This window comes from Vigna angularis, chromosome 6, assembly GCF_016808095.1.
Source record: "Vigna angularis cultivar LongXiaoDou No.4 chromosome 6, ASM1680809v1, whole genome shotgun sequence".
Taxonomy (NCBI): Eukaryota; Viridiplantae; Streptophyta; class Magnoliopsida; order Fabales; family Fabaceae; genus Vigna; species Vigna angularis.
This window is the reverse complement of record NC_068975.1, coordinates 30,877,712-30,898,112: the sequence shown is the minus strand read 5'-3', so window position 1 is coordinate 30,898,112 and position 20,401 is coordinate 30,877,712. Positions and strand designations below refer to the sequence as shown.

The 20,401-nt window shown below is 33.2% G+C and overlaps 3 protein-coding genes across 4 annotated transcripts; 1 reads left to right on the top strand and 2 right to left on the bottom strand.

The window, feature by feature from the left end:
• Window positions 1–3,655: 3,655 nt before the first annotated feature.
• On the bottom strand, window positions 3,656–5,363 carry LOC108341771 (pollen-specific leucine-rich repeat extensin-like protein 1). 2 transcript variants are annotated; one of them, XM_017579420.2, is made up of 4 exons: window positions 5,168–5,363; window positions 5,032–5,066; window positions 4,707–4,788; window positions 3,656–4,536 (listed from the first exon to the last, which is right to left on the bottom strand). In XM_017579420.2, the coding sequence occupies exons 2-4, from the start codon at window positions 5,041–5,043 to the stop codon at window positions 3,872–3,874; spliced, it is 759 nt and encodes a 252-aa protein (XP_017434909.1). In that variant the 5' UTR covers window positions 5,044–5,066; window positions 5,168–5,363; the 3' UTR covers window positions 3,656–3,871. The 2 variants fall into 2 exon arrangements, with proteins under 2 accessions (XP_017434909.1, XP_017434908.1); XM_017579419.2 differs by having other exon boundaries at window positions 5,032–5,363.
• A 4,636-nt stretch (window positions 5,364–9,999) lies between these two features.
• On the top strand, window positions 10,000–14,314 carry LOC108342181 (heavy metal-associated isoprenylated plant protein 7). Its single transcript, XM_017579901.2, has 5 exons — window positions 10,000–10,265; window positions 10,529–10,679; window positions 11,095–11,291; window positions 12,610–12,700; window positions 13,694–14,314. The coding sequence occupies exons 1-5, from the start codon at window positions 10,089–10,091 to the stop codon at window positions 14,047–14,049; spliced, it is 972 nt and encodes a 323-aa protein (XP_017435390.2). The 5' UTR covers window positions 10,000–10,088; the 3' UTR covers window positions 14,050–14,314.
• Window positions 14,315–16,222: 1,908 nt separating this feature from the next.
• LOC108340905 (SNF1-related protein kinase regulatory subunit beta-2) lies at window positions 16,223–19,202 on the bottom strand. Its single transcript, XM_017578469.2, has 4 exons — window positions 18,767–19,202; window positions 17,847–18,025; window positions 17,411–17,573; window positions 16,223–16,736 (listed from the first exon to the last, which is right to left on the bottom strand). The coding sequence occupies exons 1-4, from the start codon at window positions 18,989–18,991 to the stop codon at window positions 16,410–16,412; spliced, it is 894 nt and encodes a 297-aa protein (XP_017433958.1). The 5' UTR covers window positions 18,992–19,202; the 3' UTR covers window positions 16,223–16,409.
• Window positions 19,203–20,401: the final 1,199 nt, after the last annotated feature.

The following is a 20,401-nucleotide window of genomic DNA, read 5'->3' as shown; positions in this document are numbered from 1 at the left end:
TGTTGCATTAAGTTAATTGAGTTTTCGATAAATTTTACTAATTGATTATTCAAAAATTCTATATTTTTAATTGTAAAGTTTGATTTTTTTTTATTAAGCAGTTGGCTTATTTTGTCTCGTTTTAATTGTTTATTTATAAATACTAAACAGTGATTAATACAAAAATAATATTGTAACTAAAGTACAATAATTTAATGATTTTTATAGTTTTTACAAAAATATGTTAGATAACGAATTTGTTATATTTCTTAACATTATTATTAAGAATTGCTTTGTTAAGATAACCAAACTCTAAATACTCAATTTAAAATATAAAATTTTGTAATATCCAATTAAAAAAAATAGATATTTAATTAAAAATAATTAAAGTTATGAGAGATTTAAAACTTAACTAAACTTATAAAAATATACAAGATTTAAAAATAAATAAATAGATCATGTAATTATAAAAGATAATTTATTTTTATTAAATCGAAGCATAAAAATATGGTTGAATAAATGCATTAGATTTATGTTGTAATGTAAGCATGGTTAGAAATGAAGAAAGGGGCATAGTTTTATTTGTTTTAGTTGAAAACGTGAACGTGGGCTTCTGGCAAAAACACTTGGAGATTAATGAATATGACAAATTCTGGAGAGAATATGTACTCCAAACTACACTGAATGTTTATCTTTTCGGGAACATCTAATAAAATCGGAACAATGTAAAGAATATTATAGCATTGCCCAGCTTGAGGATGACACGCAGATCGATAAATAATCCATATATTGAAACATTAACTTAATTGATTAATAAAATATTATGGTAATTTAAAAACTATTAATTATTTTTATTTTTGTTAAAAAATACAAATTTAATTTAATTAAATCTTATAAAATCACTTATAACAGATGAAATAATAAATTCAAAAATATCACATTAATAAATAAATTTTAAATTTAATCAAAATTAATTTATAAGATAAAATTTGTATTTATTTAAATATTATAAATTAGTTTTATATAATTGACGGGAGACTTTCAATTAGTGAAATTAAATACACATAATTTACTTACATTTATAAATTGTTTTTACATTTGTGTTTATTTTAATTTGAGAACTTTTTTCTTATGAATTAGTTTATTAAAAGATAATTTTCATAATTACAAATTTCTCGATGTGATATCAAAGTTCGCAATTATTTATATTTTTATTATATTTATTACTATAGTTTTTAAAATGTATTTTATTTCATATTAGTATTTTGTTGCTCTTGTTACAGTGGCATATTCACATTGGATGTTGTATTTGCAGACAATTTGAAGTCTTCTAAATACCATATGTGCAATTTTTTAGAATTTTAAGATCATGATTTTTCTTTTAAGTGATATTTGATTAAAGTGTGAAGGAGGAATTTACATAACAAATATAACTTTCACATATTTTATCTCTTCCAAAAAAATTAAGCCACAATTTTATCAATTTGTACAAGGTGTCTATATAGTTGTTGATTAAATTCTCTCACCTAGACTTTCTTGTAACGTGAATTAACGAGAAACATCCTTCAAATATAGTTTTTTTTTTAAGTTTTTTATCCTTTAAATATAATAAATTTTAGTTGAGTTACAATATTTAGTTTAGAAAATTTCGTCTTCATCTTTAACTTGGATTAGTTTGTTAGGTTTAACCAAAAGGAGATTCACCAAGAAGACATAATACCATCACTGAGAACTGAGTTTTACCATGTAAATGATTGATATCACTCTCTAGCTGAAACCTCAAAACAATAAATTAATCACTAGTAACAAAATCGTATAACGTTATTGTTTTTGGGCCTTTTATGTCGAATTTGAGGTCGACATCATATCACGAGACCTTAAATTGATGTCGAATTTTGTCAATATTCAGCGTTAATCAATTTTTTTTATTTTTTTAATGAATTATCTTTTTTACAACTCTACAAGACTGACTTGAAAAGTAGAAAAACAATAAATTTCAGTTTTTGATATTTTATATAGTATCAATAACAAACCATAAACAAGTTCAAATCAAACAACAACAAACAAGTTTAACGAAACAAAAACAAACAAATTCAACAATTAAAAACAACAAACAAGTTCAACAAAAAAAACAACAAACAAGTTCTTCAAAACGAAAATAAAAAGTAACGTTTAAAAGATAGGTTCTTCAGAATAAAGTGTCCTCACCCATAAAAGATAATGAGTCTATAAAGGACAAAAACACAAAATTAATCGGTTAAAAACAAACTAAATTCATTTTAATCTTCATTTTAACTTACTTAAAATAAAAAACTTTTGTGATGGATTTTTTTTGTCTAAAGATAAATTTATCCACAAGTGAAATTTATGACACCTCTAGTTGAGTTTATGTAATATACATAGTTTCTAAACTATCAAATTAAATTAAACAAATATTTTAATGAATAAAAATAATTTATTTATTCCATAATATATTTAATTTTTAAACTAATACCAGTGTTTCTTAATATGTAAAATTGTGGAAATAAACTTCATTAAATTAAATAACTTAAAAAAATAAATGTTAAATATTCTTATTTTCACTTTTGATAAACTGATTTTCAAGAAGTAAAATACTATCAAACTCTGCCTACGTCATTATCACACTACAACATTTGAACGATAATTGCTGTGATGTGAACAACGTGACGGTGCCGACACGATTCTTGGTTATGGCTCTGTGGACTTGTGATTATGTGTGATCACATGGTGTTCGTATCTCTAAGCACTACTTTACATCTATTTAGTAATACTAATTTTTTGTGAACATATCTGTCCAAAGCATGTGATGATGCAGGTTGAAGAAACTGACAAATTTTGGTGGCATCGTAGCTTCGAAAGAATTTACAAAGAAATAATCATGATGCTTAAACATTAAGATCACCCTATAATTGAGATTTGGTTCTTCATGGTGGGTGCTCCTTTTACCCATTATTTATTATTTATTCATACTTATATTACCTCATCATGCATCATGCGATTAATTCAGGACCCCTTTTCCCCCACCCGATTGCTACTGCTCTTGCCGTGGAATATTCTACATTTCATTTCCTTCATATTTGTAACTCCCACTTAGGTTTATCATCATTCTACATTCATTTTTTTGAGGTTGATCGAGAAAGCAAATCACGTTAACAAAACCTTTTTATGTGTATTGTAATGATACCCTCAAAACCTTTTTTTTGTGTGTGAACAAAGTTGTATGCATCTTTTCAGTATCTGGTTGTACTCATTCAAATTATGTTTAGGTTCATGGATCTAATCAGACGGGAAAAGGGCAAGGAAAAAAAAGAGATATGGTTGTCAATTTGTCATCATTATCTTCACAGGTCATTCATCATTTATCACTAACTACTAAAAGCTTATCGACAACAACAACAGAAAAGAAAAAACTAATAAATCTCATAGGAAAAGCATATATAATGTAATAAACTACAACAACTTATCTAGTGTAGGTGTTTGTTTTATCTATCAATTATTAAAAAAATGTACGAAAAAAAATAAATCGTGTAATCGCGTCTTTATTATGACCTTACCCACCTAAAAAGTACTAGTGGTGGGTGATATTGGTTAGAAAGTTATTCACTTCGAGGAAAATCAATTTCAAAAGGCAAATCCACTTCCAGAGACAGATTCCTTGTTGGTAAAGAAACCTTATTTTATTAACTCATCAAACGTAGAACAAAACATGTTGGTAGTATAGCATTTATAACATTTAATTAAATATCCCTTATTTTTTTCCCCTCCCTCTAACACCTTTGAATTTTAATCAAGAAAAACAAAGAAATAGTTCAACATGATGAAACGGAGACGAAGTGAAAGGGCACCATCATTTACAGAGCCAATAATGCAATCACATGATTGTGCAACCTGAAGGGTTCTCGTCGCTGAAATATTGCTCACCACGGTTGTTCAAATAAGAGGGCCTGCCACCACCGTAACTGTCATAAACGGGCCTTGCATAGTACCCGTCGTAATAGTTCATGGGCCCACCGTATTCGTAGAAAGGCCCAACGGGCCTACCTTCATAGCAGGGAGCAGGAGCATAGAGCATCCCAATTGGAACCGCCATCGGTGGTGCTATATGTGGCTGAACGGGTAACGCAGCAGGTGCCGGCTTGTCTTTGGGCTTTTCCGCTTCCTTGGGTTTTTCGGCTTCCTTTTTGGGAGCCTCTGCTTTAGGCTTTTCCGCGTCTTTCTTTTTCTCAGGCTCAGACTTGGGCTTCTCGCCGCCGTCTTTCTTCTTCTCGGGCTCGGCCTTGGGCTTACCGGCTTCTTGTTTAGGAGCGTCGGCTTTAGGTTTCTCCGCGTCTTTCTTTTTCTCGGGTTCGGGCTTGGGCTTATCGGCCTCCTTCTTAGGCTCGGCGGGCTTGGGCTTGGGTAGGTCTAATATCTCAATGCTCTTGATGGAGCCTCCACCTTTGTAGCAAAGCTTGTCCCTAATTTTCTCGGGGCTACAACACACCACCGTAATGAACACCATGTTTGCCTTCTCATCGTATTTCTGGTCCCGAATTTCTCTTGTTCACAAAATTTCAACATCCAAAAAATCAACTCAATTTGATTCCCTCCTTAATGTTTGGTATATCCAGAAAATAAATGTATGCAAATTGCAAAATTTATCGTGATTCTAACGTATGTATAACACACGTAGTAGAGAAAATTAAAGCAAGTGGTGATGAACTCACGAGGATACTTGGCGAGAACTTTCTTAACTTTCTTGCAGCATTTTCCACACTCAAGGTCAACCTTGAGTTTCATGATAGTCACCTGAATTAATGTGTTCAATAAAAACCACCCATCAGAATTATACTACTCTATATGTATCCAAAATGAACCAATCTTACAACTGTGGAATAGAATAAAGAATGGCTTCACCATTATGCTACAAATTCAAGCAGAATTAAAGTAGGAATTGAAATCACAATTTTAGTTCGTAAACAAGGACATTATGTAAAGGACACTAATCCAGAAAAAAGAGTGATAATTGAGATGGCCATGAAAGCTGCTTACCTTTTCAGCCATGGTTGTGGATCAAAAGATCAGATCTGAGGCCGAGATGAAACACAGAGAAAAGTTATGAGAGCAGCAACGCAAAGGAAAGAGACAGAAAAGCAAACTTAAGAAGGCATTAGCAAACCACACTAACCAATCAAACAGCAACACGTAATCCCTCAAAGTTGAATTTCATGGTGAGGTTTTATCGACACTTTTGAGAGGGTGGCCAGAGGCAGAGGATATGTATGCTGTTAATACTTGCAGTAACACAAGATTGATGGCTTTGCAATTCAGCACGCATGTGCTATCTTTGAATGAGACGCCCAATCTTGTTGACTCAATGCACCTTCCTCAATCCCTATAAATAGCAATCAATTAAATGCCATACACTGTGTATGCGTATGGTTAATTTTAATACTATTAGAATTATGGGTTTTATGAGTTTTGTTGTGTGCAATAATGATCATGCACTACCTCGTGCCGACCGTACACGTGTCTAAAGGAAAGTGTCTCACTCGCAAGCGTAATGAAGCATCTATAATATTTGTTACACAAAAGAGATCATGGTCCATTCATTGGTGAGTAATGAACATGAACCAACCTATGGACGCATATCATGTTTGGAGGGTGGAATTGAGTAAAGCCACCACTACCTTATTAATTTGTTTGTAGTTTTGTAGATGCAGCGGGAGTTGAGAGTGGTCCAAAACGGTGGGCTCCAATTAGCCCACATTTTTCTTCCTGGCACTCAAACCCAATCATACCCTCTAACTGAATTCTGTTCATTTCTTATGGTTTTTGCTTAGTTACAACTTTTGTCACAGTTTTCTAATGTTAATCTTCTATTGGAAGGAAGATTAATTTTACATTGGAGGTTAGTAGAGTCATAGTGTGGGACCCTTCTGTTAGACATTCATATTTCTGTTTTGATTTTGGTGATTGTATTTTCTTTGTATCTAATTGATAAAAGGTTCTATCTAAGGTCACACGGAACATGATGTTTTTGGTTACAATCTCTCAAATTATTTATTACACAATCAAACATGATGCTTATATACGTTTCGTAATTGATATTGGATGTCCACAAGTTGATGATGAGTTTAAATGGTATGGGCTTTTGCTTGGATGATTTTAGCGCCATCCAAAATCTTGTTTGCTACATAAATGGAAATTTTTATGCTACAACACTAGTTAATTAACTATAGTCGAGTTTAATGAATATGCATTGTTATTATTATTATACAATTAGAATTTAACTTTGATATGAATTTTCAATAGAAAAAAGTACACTGATTTAATTTGAAAAAAAAAGTAGGAAAAAGAAACTAGTAATTTTTCAGATTTAAAATCAATTCAATGTAAAAATTCATTTTTAAAAACACGTTACTGACTATTAAAAACTTACAGATAAAATTTGGTTTGTAAATTTGTAATATCTTTTGAAAAAGGTAGGTTTCGACAAATAAATCAAATCCAACCCGTAGAGCCAGAAACGGACCAGCCTTATCTGCTAAATGATGAAGTGGGCTTCATCGGATTACTAGGCCCAGAAAGAGTATCAGGGCTTCAGCATCTCATAGGGTCCAATATTGGAAAGTGGCCCGAGTTTCTTTTATTCCATTTATTCCGATGCAGTGGTCTCATCCATCCATTTTCTGGTCGTTGAAAGCAAAAGGGGTTTTCACCAATTCCATATTAAATTTATCTTTTTATTCCAAAATTTATAAATTATTTATTCACTGGCTATAGCCAGTGCCAAATACTGAAAAAGTTGTTCATAAACAACTTGGAATAATGAAGACAATTATAGAACCTGTAAAAGTTAAGTTTCCAAGTGACAAATTATTTGAGTAAATAATAATAAGAGATTATTAGCATTAAAATGTCAAATGATAAAGTATAATAATTCAGAATTAAATCCGACAAAAACCACTGGGTAAAATCAGAAATAAACTGTCGGATGGAAGTATGAATGATGATAGCATTATTTAGACTTGCTGCACGCCCTGACATGTAGTGCAAACTTACCTTGGAAGAGAAATACGGTGTAAGAAAACGTACGACAGAGAATCCAGTGTAATCTAGACAATGGGTCCTGGGAAATGCAGTCTGCCAAAGCTTTATCAGAATATAAACAATTTTTCATATGCATAATGCTCTATGGCAAATTAAAACTATAAACAACATTACTGCATAACTTAACTTCGTATGTTCAACCAGCACAACTATATGGGTTGAAATATTAGTAAACGTAATACATCTTGAGATCGATTCAACAGGAGGATAACACTTTATTTGGTAATGAATCTATGCTTTTGAATGGCTCCACAAAGGTTCAAGCATTCAACATTTCATCTGAGATCAAGTACATATGTTACAACGATTTTTTTAATTAAGAATGAATTCTTTTAAGGTTAGGGTTTCTGTATAAAAGCACACGACTTAAGTTGTCTTTCCCGTCTCATCTTTTCATCCTGAAAACCATCCGTTCATTCCTTCCTTAAATTCATGCTTTCAAATTTACTTAAATTATATACAATAAATCACTTAAAACAAATCTAAAACAAATTTAAGAATGAAGTCTTTTATTTACAAGTCGAACAATTTATGTGAAAAATGAGTTTAGAAGAAAAATTAAGTAAAAGAAGGAAGGAAAGAAAACTTACACGTAAAAAAGTGGGAGGAAAGAAGATACAAACGAATGTACAAGCTACAACTATTCTTGTTTGATTAGGAAGAGAATACAAAAATTTTAAAAAATGTGAAACTTGCTTAATGCAATCTTATAATTAATTGAAGAATATATTATTCACAATTCTCATGCTTAGAAAAAAATGTCACGAATTTATAATAAAAGAGCTACAATTCTTCTACTTACTATTTACTATCATAATTTATTATTAAATTGTTCGTATATGATTCTTTATTTTTGTTTTGTAAATGCTTTCAAATGACCTGTCACACCGTGAAGTTACCGTCCATTTATTTGTCTACTTTTCTTGTAATACTATTATTATTATTATTATTTTTAAAAAAATATTTATTTATATGTAGTATAAGTTCATCAATCAAAACGAAAAAAGTTTATTTTTTTTATTTAAGTATTTTCCAAAAGTTAAATTTAGTTTATATTAATTATTTAAATATGAAATTTACATATGAGTAGTGAAAATAGGAATTGTTATACCAAACTTATTATTTCATACATTTTGATTTAATGTTGGATGAAATTAATCGTGAGTATATTTTTAGCATTTTATTGAAAACCATTATAAATAATTTTTATTTTTCAGAAACGGCCAATCGAAAACGTCAAATCGGCTGCTGGTAATTTTACACTATCACCTCAAAGTTACATGTGACTTTATCTATCAGTATCATAACCTTTTCCATGGTTGTAGACGAATCATATAACACTGTTACTCTGTCCCATCAAATGACAGAAACATTCTAATATATTTAAATTCTCATTTTAATCATCTTATAAAAAAAAAGGTATAAAATATTTTTATCATTCGTGTTGATTAATTTCCTCTAATTTGCCGACATTTTTTTAATATGTTTCCTGCGAAAGTGGTAGTGGTAGAGATTTGAATTGGTGCACCCAAATTTAATGCAGTGGCTGTTAATGTTTTGAAGGCAAGTCGTTGAATTTTTATTTAGCAGTTTTGATTTAATGAGGACGATGAGGATGAGTGCACCCAATAGTAGGGAGATCATTTATGTGTTCCGCAATTTCGCTATAAATTCAACACCAACCTTACAAACAAAGGTTGCAACGTCATTTTATAATCATTATCACGCTCAGTGTCGGAGGTATAAAAAAATTGGGAGTATTAAATATATGAAATATATTAAAGTTAAAATATACGTTTTTGTTTATATACTAATTTATATGCATGAAAATTAAAAAACTTGATGATCAATATCTCCTTCATTGAACATTAAGCTTAGCCACTAATCAAGATTATGATTAAGTGAACTTTAATTTTGTATGATAAACAATTTTTTTATAAGAATTTGCCTTCAATTGGTAATTAACCTTTTACCGGAAGGATGAAAATTAGGAGTTATTTAGCATCCGTTTACAATTGATATATTTAATCAAGTTAAAGAATTATCATAAAAAAATCCCGAAACCAATCTTAAAGCTATAAAGTCATTTAAAAGATAAATATATAAATCTAGACAATTATGCCTATTGGCGAAACGAATTATTTTTTTCAATAATTAGTACAATATATGATTTTGGTGAGATCCATTCAAATTAATGCAAATGTTATTAAATATATAAAATTAAGATGTTTAGATAGTGTTGAAAGAGGGATCAAGATGCCAACATTTAAATGGTGAAAATAATACTTTAAAGAAAAAGAAAGAAAACTCATTAAATAATTTAACTTAAAATATTTATTATCTTGAAATGAACAAATAATAATCAATAAAACAATAAATTTAATGAGTTATGTTACTAATGTATTTATTTTGTTTATTAGCATAATTTTTTCATGCCCTGAACAATTTTTTAAAAACTCTAAGGTAAACATTTTTGTAAAAACGCATTAAATAGCCATAATATTAGAGGCTGAAGAAGTATCTTATTCCTCGTATTTAAGAGACAATCAGGAAGAAAATGAAATTTTGCAAATAAAGAAAATGTCAATTCTAGCTAAAAAAGTAATGATAAAATTATTTTATTAAAAATATATCATAAATACATTTAAAAAAATCATCAATAATACTTTTCGTTTTTTTTTTAGTTTTGAGTTTTTTAACAATTAATATAGTACCTTCAAAAATAGCATTTTGTTTAAAATAAATTATGCAACAGTTTTCACCAACTATGTTGGTCCACCTACTAGTGGGTTAAGTTTGAAAATTCAAAATCTATAGATAATTTTTGATGAATAAAATCGAAAGTCTATATATTTATTTATTTATTGAATGAAATATAAAGTCTATGAAACACAGGAAATGAAACAAGGGTACAAAGCTTTGTGGATGCTGAGTCAGCCATACGGTGTTACATTAAACGGTCCACCTCAGATTTTCAGAATCCCCACGTCAATTTAATGTGCTTCCTTCTTCTGTCTGAAACTATAACATGCTATACAAAGAATCCAAACAAGGAAAGAGAAATAAGAGAGAAACCAAACAAGAGAAATCATCAATTGCTACCTCCAATATATTACACCACTGCAACACTTCTGAAGCAGAGATCACTGTCCATTATCACACAAATGGGTGAAGTAAGACTTCTTTCTTACACCAAAATTATCTGTCCATATTTATTCTTAATCAATCTGTCTCTTTCCTTTTTTCAACAACTTTTAGCTTTGGAAACTAACTACACTATAGGATTGGGATCATGCATATTCTCTCTAACTTTTGTGATCTTTTATAATGTCTGCTCTGTGATGGCGGCATCATTATCGTGTAATGCATTACATGTTAGTCATATGGAGATCCATTTTTCACTCACATCTTTGCTATTTCTAATTAATGTTGTAAGAACAAGGAAGAAGAAAAGAAAGAAGAAACCACAGAGGAAAAGAAGGAAGAAGAGAAAAAAGATGAAGAGCCTCCGCTGATAGTACTCAAGGTTGATATGCACTGTGAAGCTTGTGCAAGGAAAGTTGCAAAAGCATTGAAAGGATTTGAAGGTTATTTTAATTAAGTAATTCTGTTTATGCTCTAAGCTAGTAATTTAATCTGATTAATGTAAATCCATGAATGCAATTAGAGGAGGATCAAAGTTCGAAAGAGCTGTTCGTACGTGACTAGCTTTTGAGTATTTGTGTCAGCTTGTACTTTTGATCTCTCTTTTACCTCTCTTTTTCTTGTTAGAGGGATCCGTTATCTATGATTGTTTTTGAATTTAGCAGCATATACATGATGAAGTAATTTGTCAGGTATATATTATTCTCAACTTTTAGAGGTAACTTTACACATCAAATGGTGACAAAAAATTATCATGGCACTATAGTTTAATACATAGATAAAGGTATAGGTGGTGGGGGAGATTAACAATAATGAAATATTATCAAAATTTAAGTTATAATCCTTTTTGTGAAACAGGAGTGGAGGAGGTGACTGCAGATAGCAAGGCAAGCAAAGTGGTAGTGAAAGGAAAGGCAGCAGACCCCATAAAGGTGTGTGAGAGGCTACAAAAGAAAAGTGGTAAGAAAGTGGAGCTCATTTCACCTTTGCCGAAACCTCCAGATGAGAAAAAAGAAGAAGTCAAAGAACCGCAGCCAGAGCAGAAAAAAGAGGAGGTAAATTATTCTCCCCCTATTGCCTTCTATATTAGACATACCAGTTTTCCTTTTGCTGATTTCTTGTAATAGAGATTAATTTATAACAGTGGCAAAAAATGTTGTAGCTAATCATTCATTCACCTCAAGAGATCTTCTAAGTACATAGGGTTGGTTTCATGTTGTGTAATCCAAAAGCACTCTCAAATAGATATCATGTTTAATTTCTTGACGAAAAAATATCTCTGTTTTTTTTTACTTACACTGAATTTTAGTACCAACATATTTAGAATAAAATCACTCAAACGTCAGTCATTTTATCATAACCATGCAAAATCAATTTTATAACTAGACACAGCAAGCCCTTGAGAATTACTAGCAAAACTTCAAACCTGTAATTAGTTTCTTTCTTTTACCTTGGAGATTAAAACGAGGATGGTGCATGATAAAGACGACCAACATGCTTACTTTACAGCAAAGTGAAAATGTGAAATGCTTTGGCCTTTAGTTTCCATAGTTTGTTCTCTTTTGGTTTCTTGTTCCTGTTGTTTCCAAGGAAGATGGATGCTATGCTAGCATGAAAGTAACGAAACAAAGTCAGGAGAATGATGGCACTCTCCCACAAGGCACGTGTAACGAGGGCAACGGTGGTGACAATTAAGAGGGCTTGACCCCACCCTCTTTTGCAACTTGACATGCATGTATGCAGCCAAATGGGGTCACCTTCACGGGGATTATTATATATCTTGTTTTCACTTTTTACCGTGCCCGCCCTGTCAAGTAGGGAAGTTCATAACGCTATATGCCATATGCCATACATTTCACAATTCTTAAGGCACACGCATAAGTACAAACAAAACCATGTGAAGTGGAAGAAGTTGGAAGTTGTAACCACAGCCACTCTCTATTATGAGCTCAGCGGTCAATGCAGTTCTGTGAGACTGTGTTTTGTGACCAAGATTGTAGTCTTTGCTCCCTTGGCTTATAGTGTACAGTGGGAAACCCCACATGTCCCATTAACAAATTACAAGTCAGTGGAATCACTTAGGCCTCTTTTATTTCACCAACTAACATGTTAATATCTAAATCGATTAGGGATATAAATGAGTAAAAATCTAATTTTGCAAACTGATCTAAATAGATCCAACATCAGTAACCTAAACTAACCCTATGGGCATGTAAAAGACTATTTATGTTCACAAGTAGTTGAGTTTGAGAATTAAGCATGCAGTTAAACTGTCATTGCTCATACATCAGTTTTGACGAAACTGATGATATTTCTAGGTATGGTTGAATCAATGTAACATGTCTTATATTGTTGTTTCAAATTGTTTGTCAGCCACCTCCTGTTGTAACAGTAGTCCTCAAAGTTCGAATGCATTGTGAAGCATGTGCTCAAGTTATAGAAAAGGGGATCCGCAAGATTAAAGGTACATGGATTCATGCTTTTTCTTGATGTTTCATTCTCTATCTTCTGTAATGAATTATTGATTGCTCGTGCGAACTGTCTCTCCTTCCCTCGAGCACTCGCTATCTTGGAACCTACACATTTAAAGACAATTCTTTTTTTTTCTTTTTCTTTGAATTTTCTTATTTGTTATTTAAAAATTCAGTATTTTGATCTCATAATGACGAACATGTACTTTTTTTTATATAATTTTATTTTATGTGTAGTTTTAAGATATGAAATCCCCTTTTGTATATGCTTACAACACGTGAATAAATTTGGAATGCAAAAATTACTAAGAGCGTATTTCGAACGCACTTTTTGGTGCATTGTTTCCTTCTTTAAGTGTTGGATAAATTTCATGCGGATCTCACGAAAAGGATCAAAGTATGTTTTGGATTTTTCAGTAAACACAAAACGAAATTCTCTCAACAAGACAATAATGGAGAGTGTATTAAAAAAAACTGTCATCGTCTCTGTATTGAAAGCTAGGTCAAGAAGCATAAGGCGTGGCGCTAATCCCGTTCCTTTCAAAAATGTGCTTGATTTCAAGGTTTTTGGTGTAGCCTTTTGACCGTGAGAGTTGTGATGTTGATCTTAATTGGATCTCGAGGATTATATATTAATCGCACTACCAATGTCATGTACACCTATTTTTGTGTGCGAAAAAGGCCATAAATATTTTACCTTAACTGCGCAAAATTTTGCATTTCAATATGCTTATTTATGAGGAGGTGGCGGAGAAGGAGGTGTTACATGATGTCGAGAGATGAATCTTTAACATCATCAATTCACTGTTTCAACTTTTTTTATGTAGGGCATAACTTTAACTGGTATTATAAACAATATATTAAAGACACGCTTTGCGTTTAACTCGTGCTTTTAATTTAATTAATCTCTGAACTTTAAACTCTAACACATAATTTAATCATTTGAGAGCAATCTGTTACATGCTAACACGTATTGATTAATGCAGGAGTAGAGTCGGTGGAGACGAGCTTGGGAAATGATCAAGTGATAGTGAAAGGTGTGATTGACCCAGAAAAGCTGGTTGATTATGTGTACAAGAGAACCAAAAAGCAAGCTTCTGTTGTGAAAGAGGAGGAAAAGGAAAAGAAGGAAGAGGAAGAGAAAGAAGAGAAAGAAGAGAAAAAGGAAGGTGAAGAAAGCAAGGGAGATGATGGTGAAGAAGAGGATGAAAACAAAGCTGAGATTAAGAGAAGCGAATATTTGCCGATGAGATCCTACGTTGACTACTTTGACTACTTAGACTACCCTTATGACTCTCAGATTTTCAGCGATGAGAACCCAAATGCATGCAGTGTAATGTAGATCAGTATTATTATGTAGTAATTTATAACTTGGTGTTCTAGTAGCTGATCATCAAGTGAAGCAACTTCTTGTGCTGTGCCTGTTGCTGGAGCGTGGAATAAGGTGCATAGTAGTGATGAATATTTTAATGCTTTGTATATGATTTCAACGGCATCCCTCAGAGTTGGCATTTCCTATACATGGAGCTAGATGCCTTTTTTATTGTGTTTATGAACTTTCTACATATTTCCTTGCTAAAGGTTGGCCAGAATTGTTGCAGTGTGTACTGAATTTTAGCCAGCATCTTCAATTATATATGTACCTATAATGATGTCATTCATTAATAATTTCAACTCATGTTATGATAAAACTTGCTACCAAAATGACACTTCAAGCGGAATTTACTGATGCATTACTCCCAATTGACAGAATTCACAAGCTTCTCAGCTTTTTTATAACGATTCAAGGAAAAATTAATTCGGATTATTCTTTAAGCAAGATCTCATAAGGAGTCTTGTAAAGAAAAACAATATGATTAAAATAAAAGATTTTATAAAAAGTGACTGGCTTTGTTTCAAATAAAACTGAATCATTGATGAGTAGTTTGAAGTAGTGGGGAACTGATTTGGAACTCGGTTTTTTTCCCTACTGCTAAAGGAACCATAAGGTTGAGAGGGTTGTCCTTTATACAGACAGCTGCTGAGTTGGGTAGGGTCCAATTATTGACCAAAAGATTAAAAAAAAGTAGGAACAGTATTATAAGGTCTTACCTTTATAAGCGATTGTTAGAAGCCTCATCAGAGAAATGTAGTCTGTTAACAAGTAATGGAACAAAATATAACTTCTGATTATTACGCACTCTGACAGCGCTCGTGATTTTGACGTGATCTAAATCCTCGTACAACATTTTCTTTTACTAATATTCTTACATGCTGAATAAAATAATCATAAAATTATTATCTTTCCAAAATATTATTTATTACACATGTTTTTTTTATCAAGTGTTTTCTTTAAAAAGTAACAGGAAGGTACAGTGTTATTCATTTGAATATAAACCAAAAAGGATGTGTTAGTTGCAATGTCATGAGTTTTGAAGAAAGGATGATGCAAAGTAGAGGCGGGGAACCTAATTCCAAAAGGAATATGATGCATGCATTGCAATCTGCGAATCTCTGGAGTAATGGGACGTTTAAGATAGCGAAGGTGATATCAAAACAGATGCACAGAATTAAAAAAGGCGAATCAGAGGCACTTTATTCTTGTAAAGGTGGGGTTAACTGCCTTTTTTGAGTTGGCAAAAGCAAAGTTAAAACAGAAACGCCATGACAGAGACTTACAAGGTTATCTACTTTTGTTTTTTTGGTGAATCAGAGACTTGTAGATGTTATAATTGTGTAAGTTAACCCATCGTTTAATGGGATAGAACTCAAGTTGCATAACGCATTAGATCAAACAGCGGCTATAGCAGAAAACTGCGACGCCTAGTTCAAGAAAGAGGTATGACCATTCGTCAAATGGTGCACTGCGGGAGATTTTCTGCTCCAGGAAAATGACAAACTTTGAATTTACGGAATTTGAAAATTCAAATAATTTCAACCCATAATCAATGTTTCTAACTATTTTCAGCTTCTGATGATTTTGAAAATATCTCTAACTATTTTGAGATTCTGATTATCTTGAAAAGTTGTAATATAAACACGAAACTATTACTTTTCAAAAAATGATACTTTGATGAAAAAAGCTTCAGCAAACACACAATTTAAGTTATCACGGACTTCATTTAATTTTTTTAAAACTCCAGTAGCAGCATATTTTTTGTATAATTCATGAAATTGAAGCACAGGAAAAGCCTGTTCTAAAGACCCATAACATCAAGATTTCACAAAAATAATGGTTAATTTTACAATGGGATCTAGATATTTTTGGTGTATGATGCCTTGACATACGCCTTTCAGTCATTTAGTACAAATATGAAACTTTATCATAAAAATTAAACATGCACATACACATTTGTTGATGAGAGAAAGTGAGGTGTGTGGATATAAACAGTAAACGAGATAAACCACAACAAATGGCATGAAAATACCTTTTTTCTTTCCCCTTTTATTTTAGTGTGGATTAATCAAAATTCCTAGATAATATGTACCAAAAAGAAATGTACCAGGAAAAAGTTCCTACATAATAGCCATCAAAATGATGTAAGAATAAAAACTGAATTGCATGATGAATAGCCATCAAGCCATTGGCATTATATGTACCACAATGTTCACTTTCATGTAATTATCCTTATGGAGCTTAGAATTTCTCACTTATAGCCGTACTGGTGGAAGCTATATTAGCTAAAAGGATTTAAAAGGCTACACAGTCCATGTAATTTATCTTTACCTCTGCAAAGACTTGTACAGCACCACAGTCACATATTTGGCTAGAAACCGATGAGTTGTGCCAAGTGCGACCACTGAAGGGCTACCCTTTCCTTTCTGCATGTAAAGATGATTGAGCACTACATGCTGAGGTCTGGCTGTAAGAGGTTGGATTTCCATATTTGTTGACGGAATGTTAAGAAGCGTCATTTGCAAATATGGAGGAACCAATGGTGGCTCCTTTGCATAATCTTCGGAACTAAGTTGTAAGTTGTTATAACTAGAGTCTGGTGATTTAGGAGGTTCAAAACTAGAAATGCTTCCAATGTCCTCAGGAACATAATCCTTTATGTAATATACAAAATTGTTAGTCTCAATATAGATGTTCGCGCCTTCTGGCAGTAAAACATAGCGCAGACATTATTTTTAGTACTAAGATATGCAATGAAACCAATTTTATCATCATCTTCCCATCCCCTGGTTAGATATTGCAAGTTCTACCGATCACCAAATAAGTTTTACTAGAGTGACATGAGAAAAATTGGCATGTATAAAATTACAAAATAAAAAAAAATTACTCTAAAAGAAATGGATAAATTTTAATGTAAAACCGCTATAAAAATTTATTCCATGGATATTAAGGGTGGTTATCTAAAAAACAAAGGAGACCTGCAGAGTTACGTAGCCACAAAGTGACATTGAAATGAGTTCAGGATCATATCCATTGAAAACAAAGCTCTTGCAATAGAAGATATCTAACCTAAGATCATGAAACAGATGAGAAAGGGAGAGCATTATAAGGAGAAGACTGATGCAAGGGATACTAAAATCGAATGTAAAGTCCAAAAGAAAAATAAGAATTTGATAACTTGAGAGAGAAAAGGGAAATATATCCCAGGTTGCACAAAATAAGGTCCTTGACAATTCACGCAAACAGGGTTCCTAAATAATAAGATAAGCTTACACAAAATCACCATCACATGTCAATTATTATCTCAAGTCTATCAACAAAAAAGTACCTGCAAGTCCAAAATGTTGTAAGCATTACCCGCATCATCTTGAGCCCAAGGCAAGTCAGGTGCATACCTCCACTGGCCATCCACAATAAATCGAAATTGGTATACACCGGATGGCAACACTTTCATTATTGTGAAATCCTTCCCTGATCTCTGTAAGGACATTCTGATGAACCAAGAATATTATCATCTAAGCAACAGCTATAGCAGGCTTCGAAGATAAATGAAAAGGACATAACGTATGCATTTCATTTGTTTTATGTTTCATCTTCGGTTAATATGTCTTCACTAACAATTCAAAATCGCCACCTTGTTTTTTCTTTGGTTCCAGTTTTCAAGAAATTGTAAAGGTGACGCGAGAGAAACATATCAACAGAAAATGACAACAAAAAAACAAAAAAGGAAAAACATTACCAAACACATCCTAGACATTCCAAACCTTGTTTTCCAATTATCCCATGATCCCTCCACAGCCACTTCTTTCCCATCATAACTCCAAGTAATCATCGTTGGAATTCCAAGTTCACTGTACATATCCTCGTACCCTGACGTAGTCTGCATCCAGGAAGGGCTTGGAGTATGCATCTCATCAGGTCTTTGTAGTGGAACCACCGGAACCTAAAAACAGAGAATGGGGAGCAGTTAACAACTGCCAAAAAAAGAGAACCCCAAAGCAATACCTACACACAGACAACAGCCAAGCACGTATATTCAAAGCAACGAAAATTCAGAACCAAGCTTCCTAGAGACCAAATAGCACATCTTATATGATTGACAAGAAAACATCACGTAGCCTCTAGTGTCCACGATCAACATAGGAGAGAGTGAGGGGTAGGGTACTTGATTCCTGAACTGGACAAAAAATTCAGAAGATGCGAATATAGTCCTTTAAAGCAATCCCAATACATAAACTTCCCAGTCACCGAAACACTGAATTAGGTTCCCACACATGCTGATTGATACAATAACTAAAAACACAGGGCGAGAGAATGGAACTCCAAAGTAGTGAATGAAGAATAAAAAGGAAAAGTGATGAAGGAGCTTCGGAACTAAATAATCCACCACACGAACTTGCATCACATAGCCACTCTACAACAGGAGTTCTTTTACAATCTTAAAAGGCTAAAAAAAGTTACATGATTCACCCTCCAAAACGAGTGCACTCTGACATCATGCCTTCTAAGACACGCCGACCCAGAAACATGTACCAACATTCAATTAAAACTTTAGACTTTCGCAACTGATTAATCCATGAAAGGGGAGGCCAAGGGAGAACAAAGAAAAAAAAATACATTTTTTTGACAATCTGGACAAAAAAAAACAACCCATTTAGCAATAAACTGTAAAGAGAGGGTTTACTTGTGGGGCGAACATGAAGGGAGATTGGGTGGTTCTAGGGCTAGCAGGGGGAGAATGACCCATCATATCGGAAGGCGCACGATAGCCAGGGTTGGCGGACATGCAATCGGCGACACCGTGAGCAGGTGCAACAGCGGCAGCTTCGTCGTCGTCTTCTTCTTCTTCTTCTCCTTCGGTCTCGGAGGGAGTACCGTTGACATCGTCTCTCCCATTCACATTGCCCATGGTAATTGTGCAGGGAGAGAGAGGGAGGGAGTAAGAAGAGAAAAAAAAAAGGGAAAAAGGAGAAAGAGAAAGGGAAGGAGTGGGGTAAAACAATAATTGTATGATAGTAAAAAAAGAAATGTGAGATGGGTGGAAAGAAGAAAGTGAAGAAAGAGAAAGGAGTTGAGGGTGGGAGTGTGAGGGAGTGGGGTAGGGTAAGGTAAGGAGTGTTGTGTTGGGTTTTGGGGATGGTGGTGACGTCATCATAAGGACCTTACATTATGTTGTGTTGTGTTTGGAGTGTTGGCTCCGACGGCATGGAAGGACGTGAAAAGTCTTCGGAGCTGGGTTTAGGGCTCAAAAAGCCCAAGCTGAAAGAAAGTGAGTGTAGTATTGATATGGATACTTTCTTAAAATTTGGCCCGTTCAGTTGGCTTGGTGGGTTACAATAAGTGTAAGGACCTAGTATTTTATTTTATGTTGTGTTTTTATTTTAATATTATTTTAGAAGGGGTGGGGGAAGCAACTAGGAAGTCACAGGACTTGGTTTATTTGGAAGTGGGGAACAAAGAAGTCCGTGACTTCTCTCTTGTTTTGGCACCATGTAAACTTGGAAGATAAAAAGGAGGTGCTGGGTTCTGAAATGGGGAAGAGTCTTTGCTACCTTGCTGCCATTTTTGTAAAGAGAAGGAGAAGTTCAAAGTTTTGGAGGTGATTGGAGCTACACATCTTGAGGAGGATAGATTCAAAGAATTCACAAAGGAAGTCTTCAAGAGGTGGGTTTCTGAGCGTTCGTTCATATATAGTGGATTAACGAGCGTTGGTGATAAGGATTTGAGTAGAGAGCGTCTGTGTGCGCCTGTGAACGTTCGTTCATTCCAGGTAAGGGAAGCTTATTTGATTTAATTCATGTTGTGTGATTCGTTTGAACGTTCGTTAATTACTGTATGAATATATTTCATGATGTGCTGTGATTTGAGTTGCATGAACGTTCGTTGTTTACTGAGTGAAAATGAATATGACTAAGTTTACATATGTTGTATGAAATACATGAGATTTGGATGATATGAACTATATGAAGATTGTAAATTGTACCATGACATGAACGAATGGAATTTATGAAACTGTATGATGAGAAATGAACTGGAATGTAAATGAATTGAAAAAGAGTTTCCCCTTCATATTGAACGTTCGTATTGAACGGTCTTTGACCGTTCGGTCTCCCTTTTTAATAGTCAAGAATGGGATTCGTTCATTTGGAATGACCCCTGGTCGAGGACGAGCGTACTCTTGTTCCACTGCTTTGTTGAGCGTTCGTCCAATTGATATTCTGGTTGAAATGAGCGTTCGTCCTTTCGTGTGCTCGGCTTTAATGAGAGCGTTCGTTCAAATTGGGGTTCGGTTATACACCGAACGTTCGTTCAAAATTGG

Coding starts and splice junctions, on each gene's coding strand:
- LOC108340905 (XM_017578469.2), bottom strand. CDS start 18,991: ATGGGCAATGTGAATGGGAGAGACGATGTCAACGGTACTCCCTCCGAG. Junction 17,574..17,846: donor TGGGATAATTGGAAAACAAG/GTTTGGAATGTC, acceptor TTGGTTCATCAG/AATGTCCTTACAGAGATCAG. Junction 16,737..17,410: donor ACAACATTTTGGACTTGCAG/GTACTTTTTTGT, acceptor TATTACATAAAG/GATTATGTTCCTGAGGACAT.
- LOC108341771 (XM_017579419.2), bottom strand. Junction 4,537..4,706: donor AGTTCTCGCCAAGTATCCTC/GTGAGTTCATCA, acceptor TGTGAACAAGAG/AAATTCGGGACCAGAAATAC.
- LOC108342181 (XM_017579901.2), top strand. CDS start 10,089: ATGTGCTTCCTTCTTCTGTCTGAAACTATAACATGCTATACAAAGAAT. Junction 10,266..10,528: donor TTATCACACAAATGGGTGAA/GTAAGACTTCTT, acceptor TAATGTTGTAAG/AACAAGGAAGAAGAAAAGAA. Junction 10,680..11,094: donor AGCATTGAAAGGATTTGAAG/GTTATTTTAATT, acceptor TTTGTGAAACAG/GAGTGGAGGAGGTGACTGCA.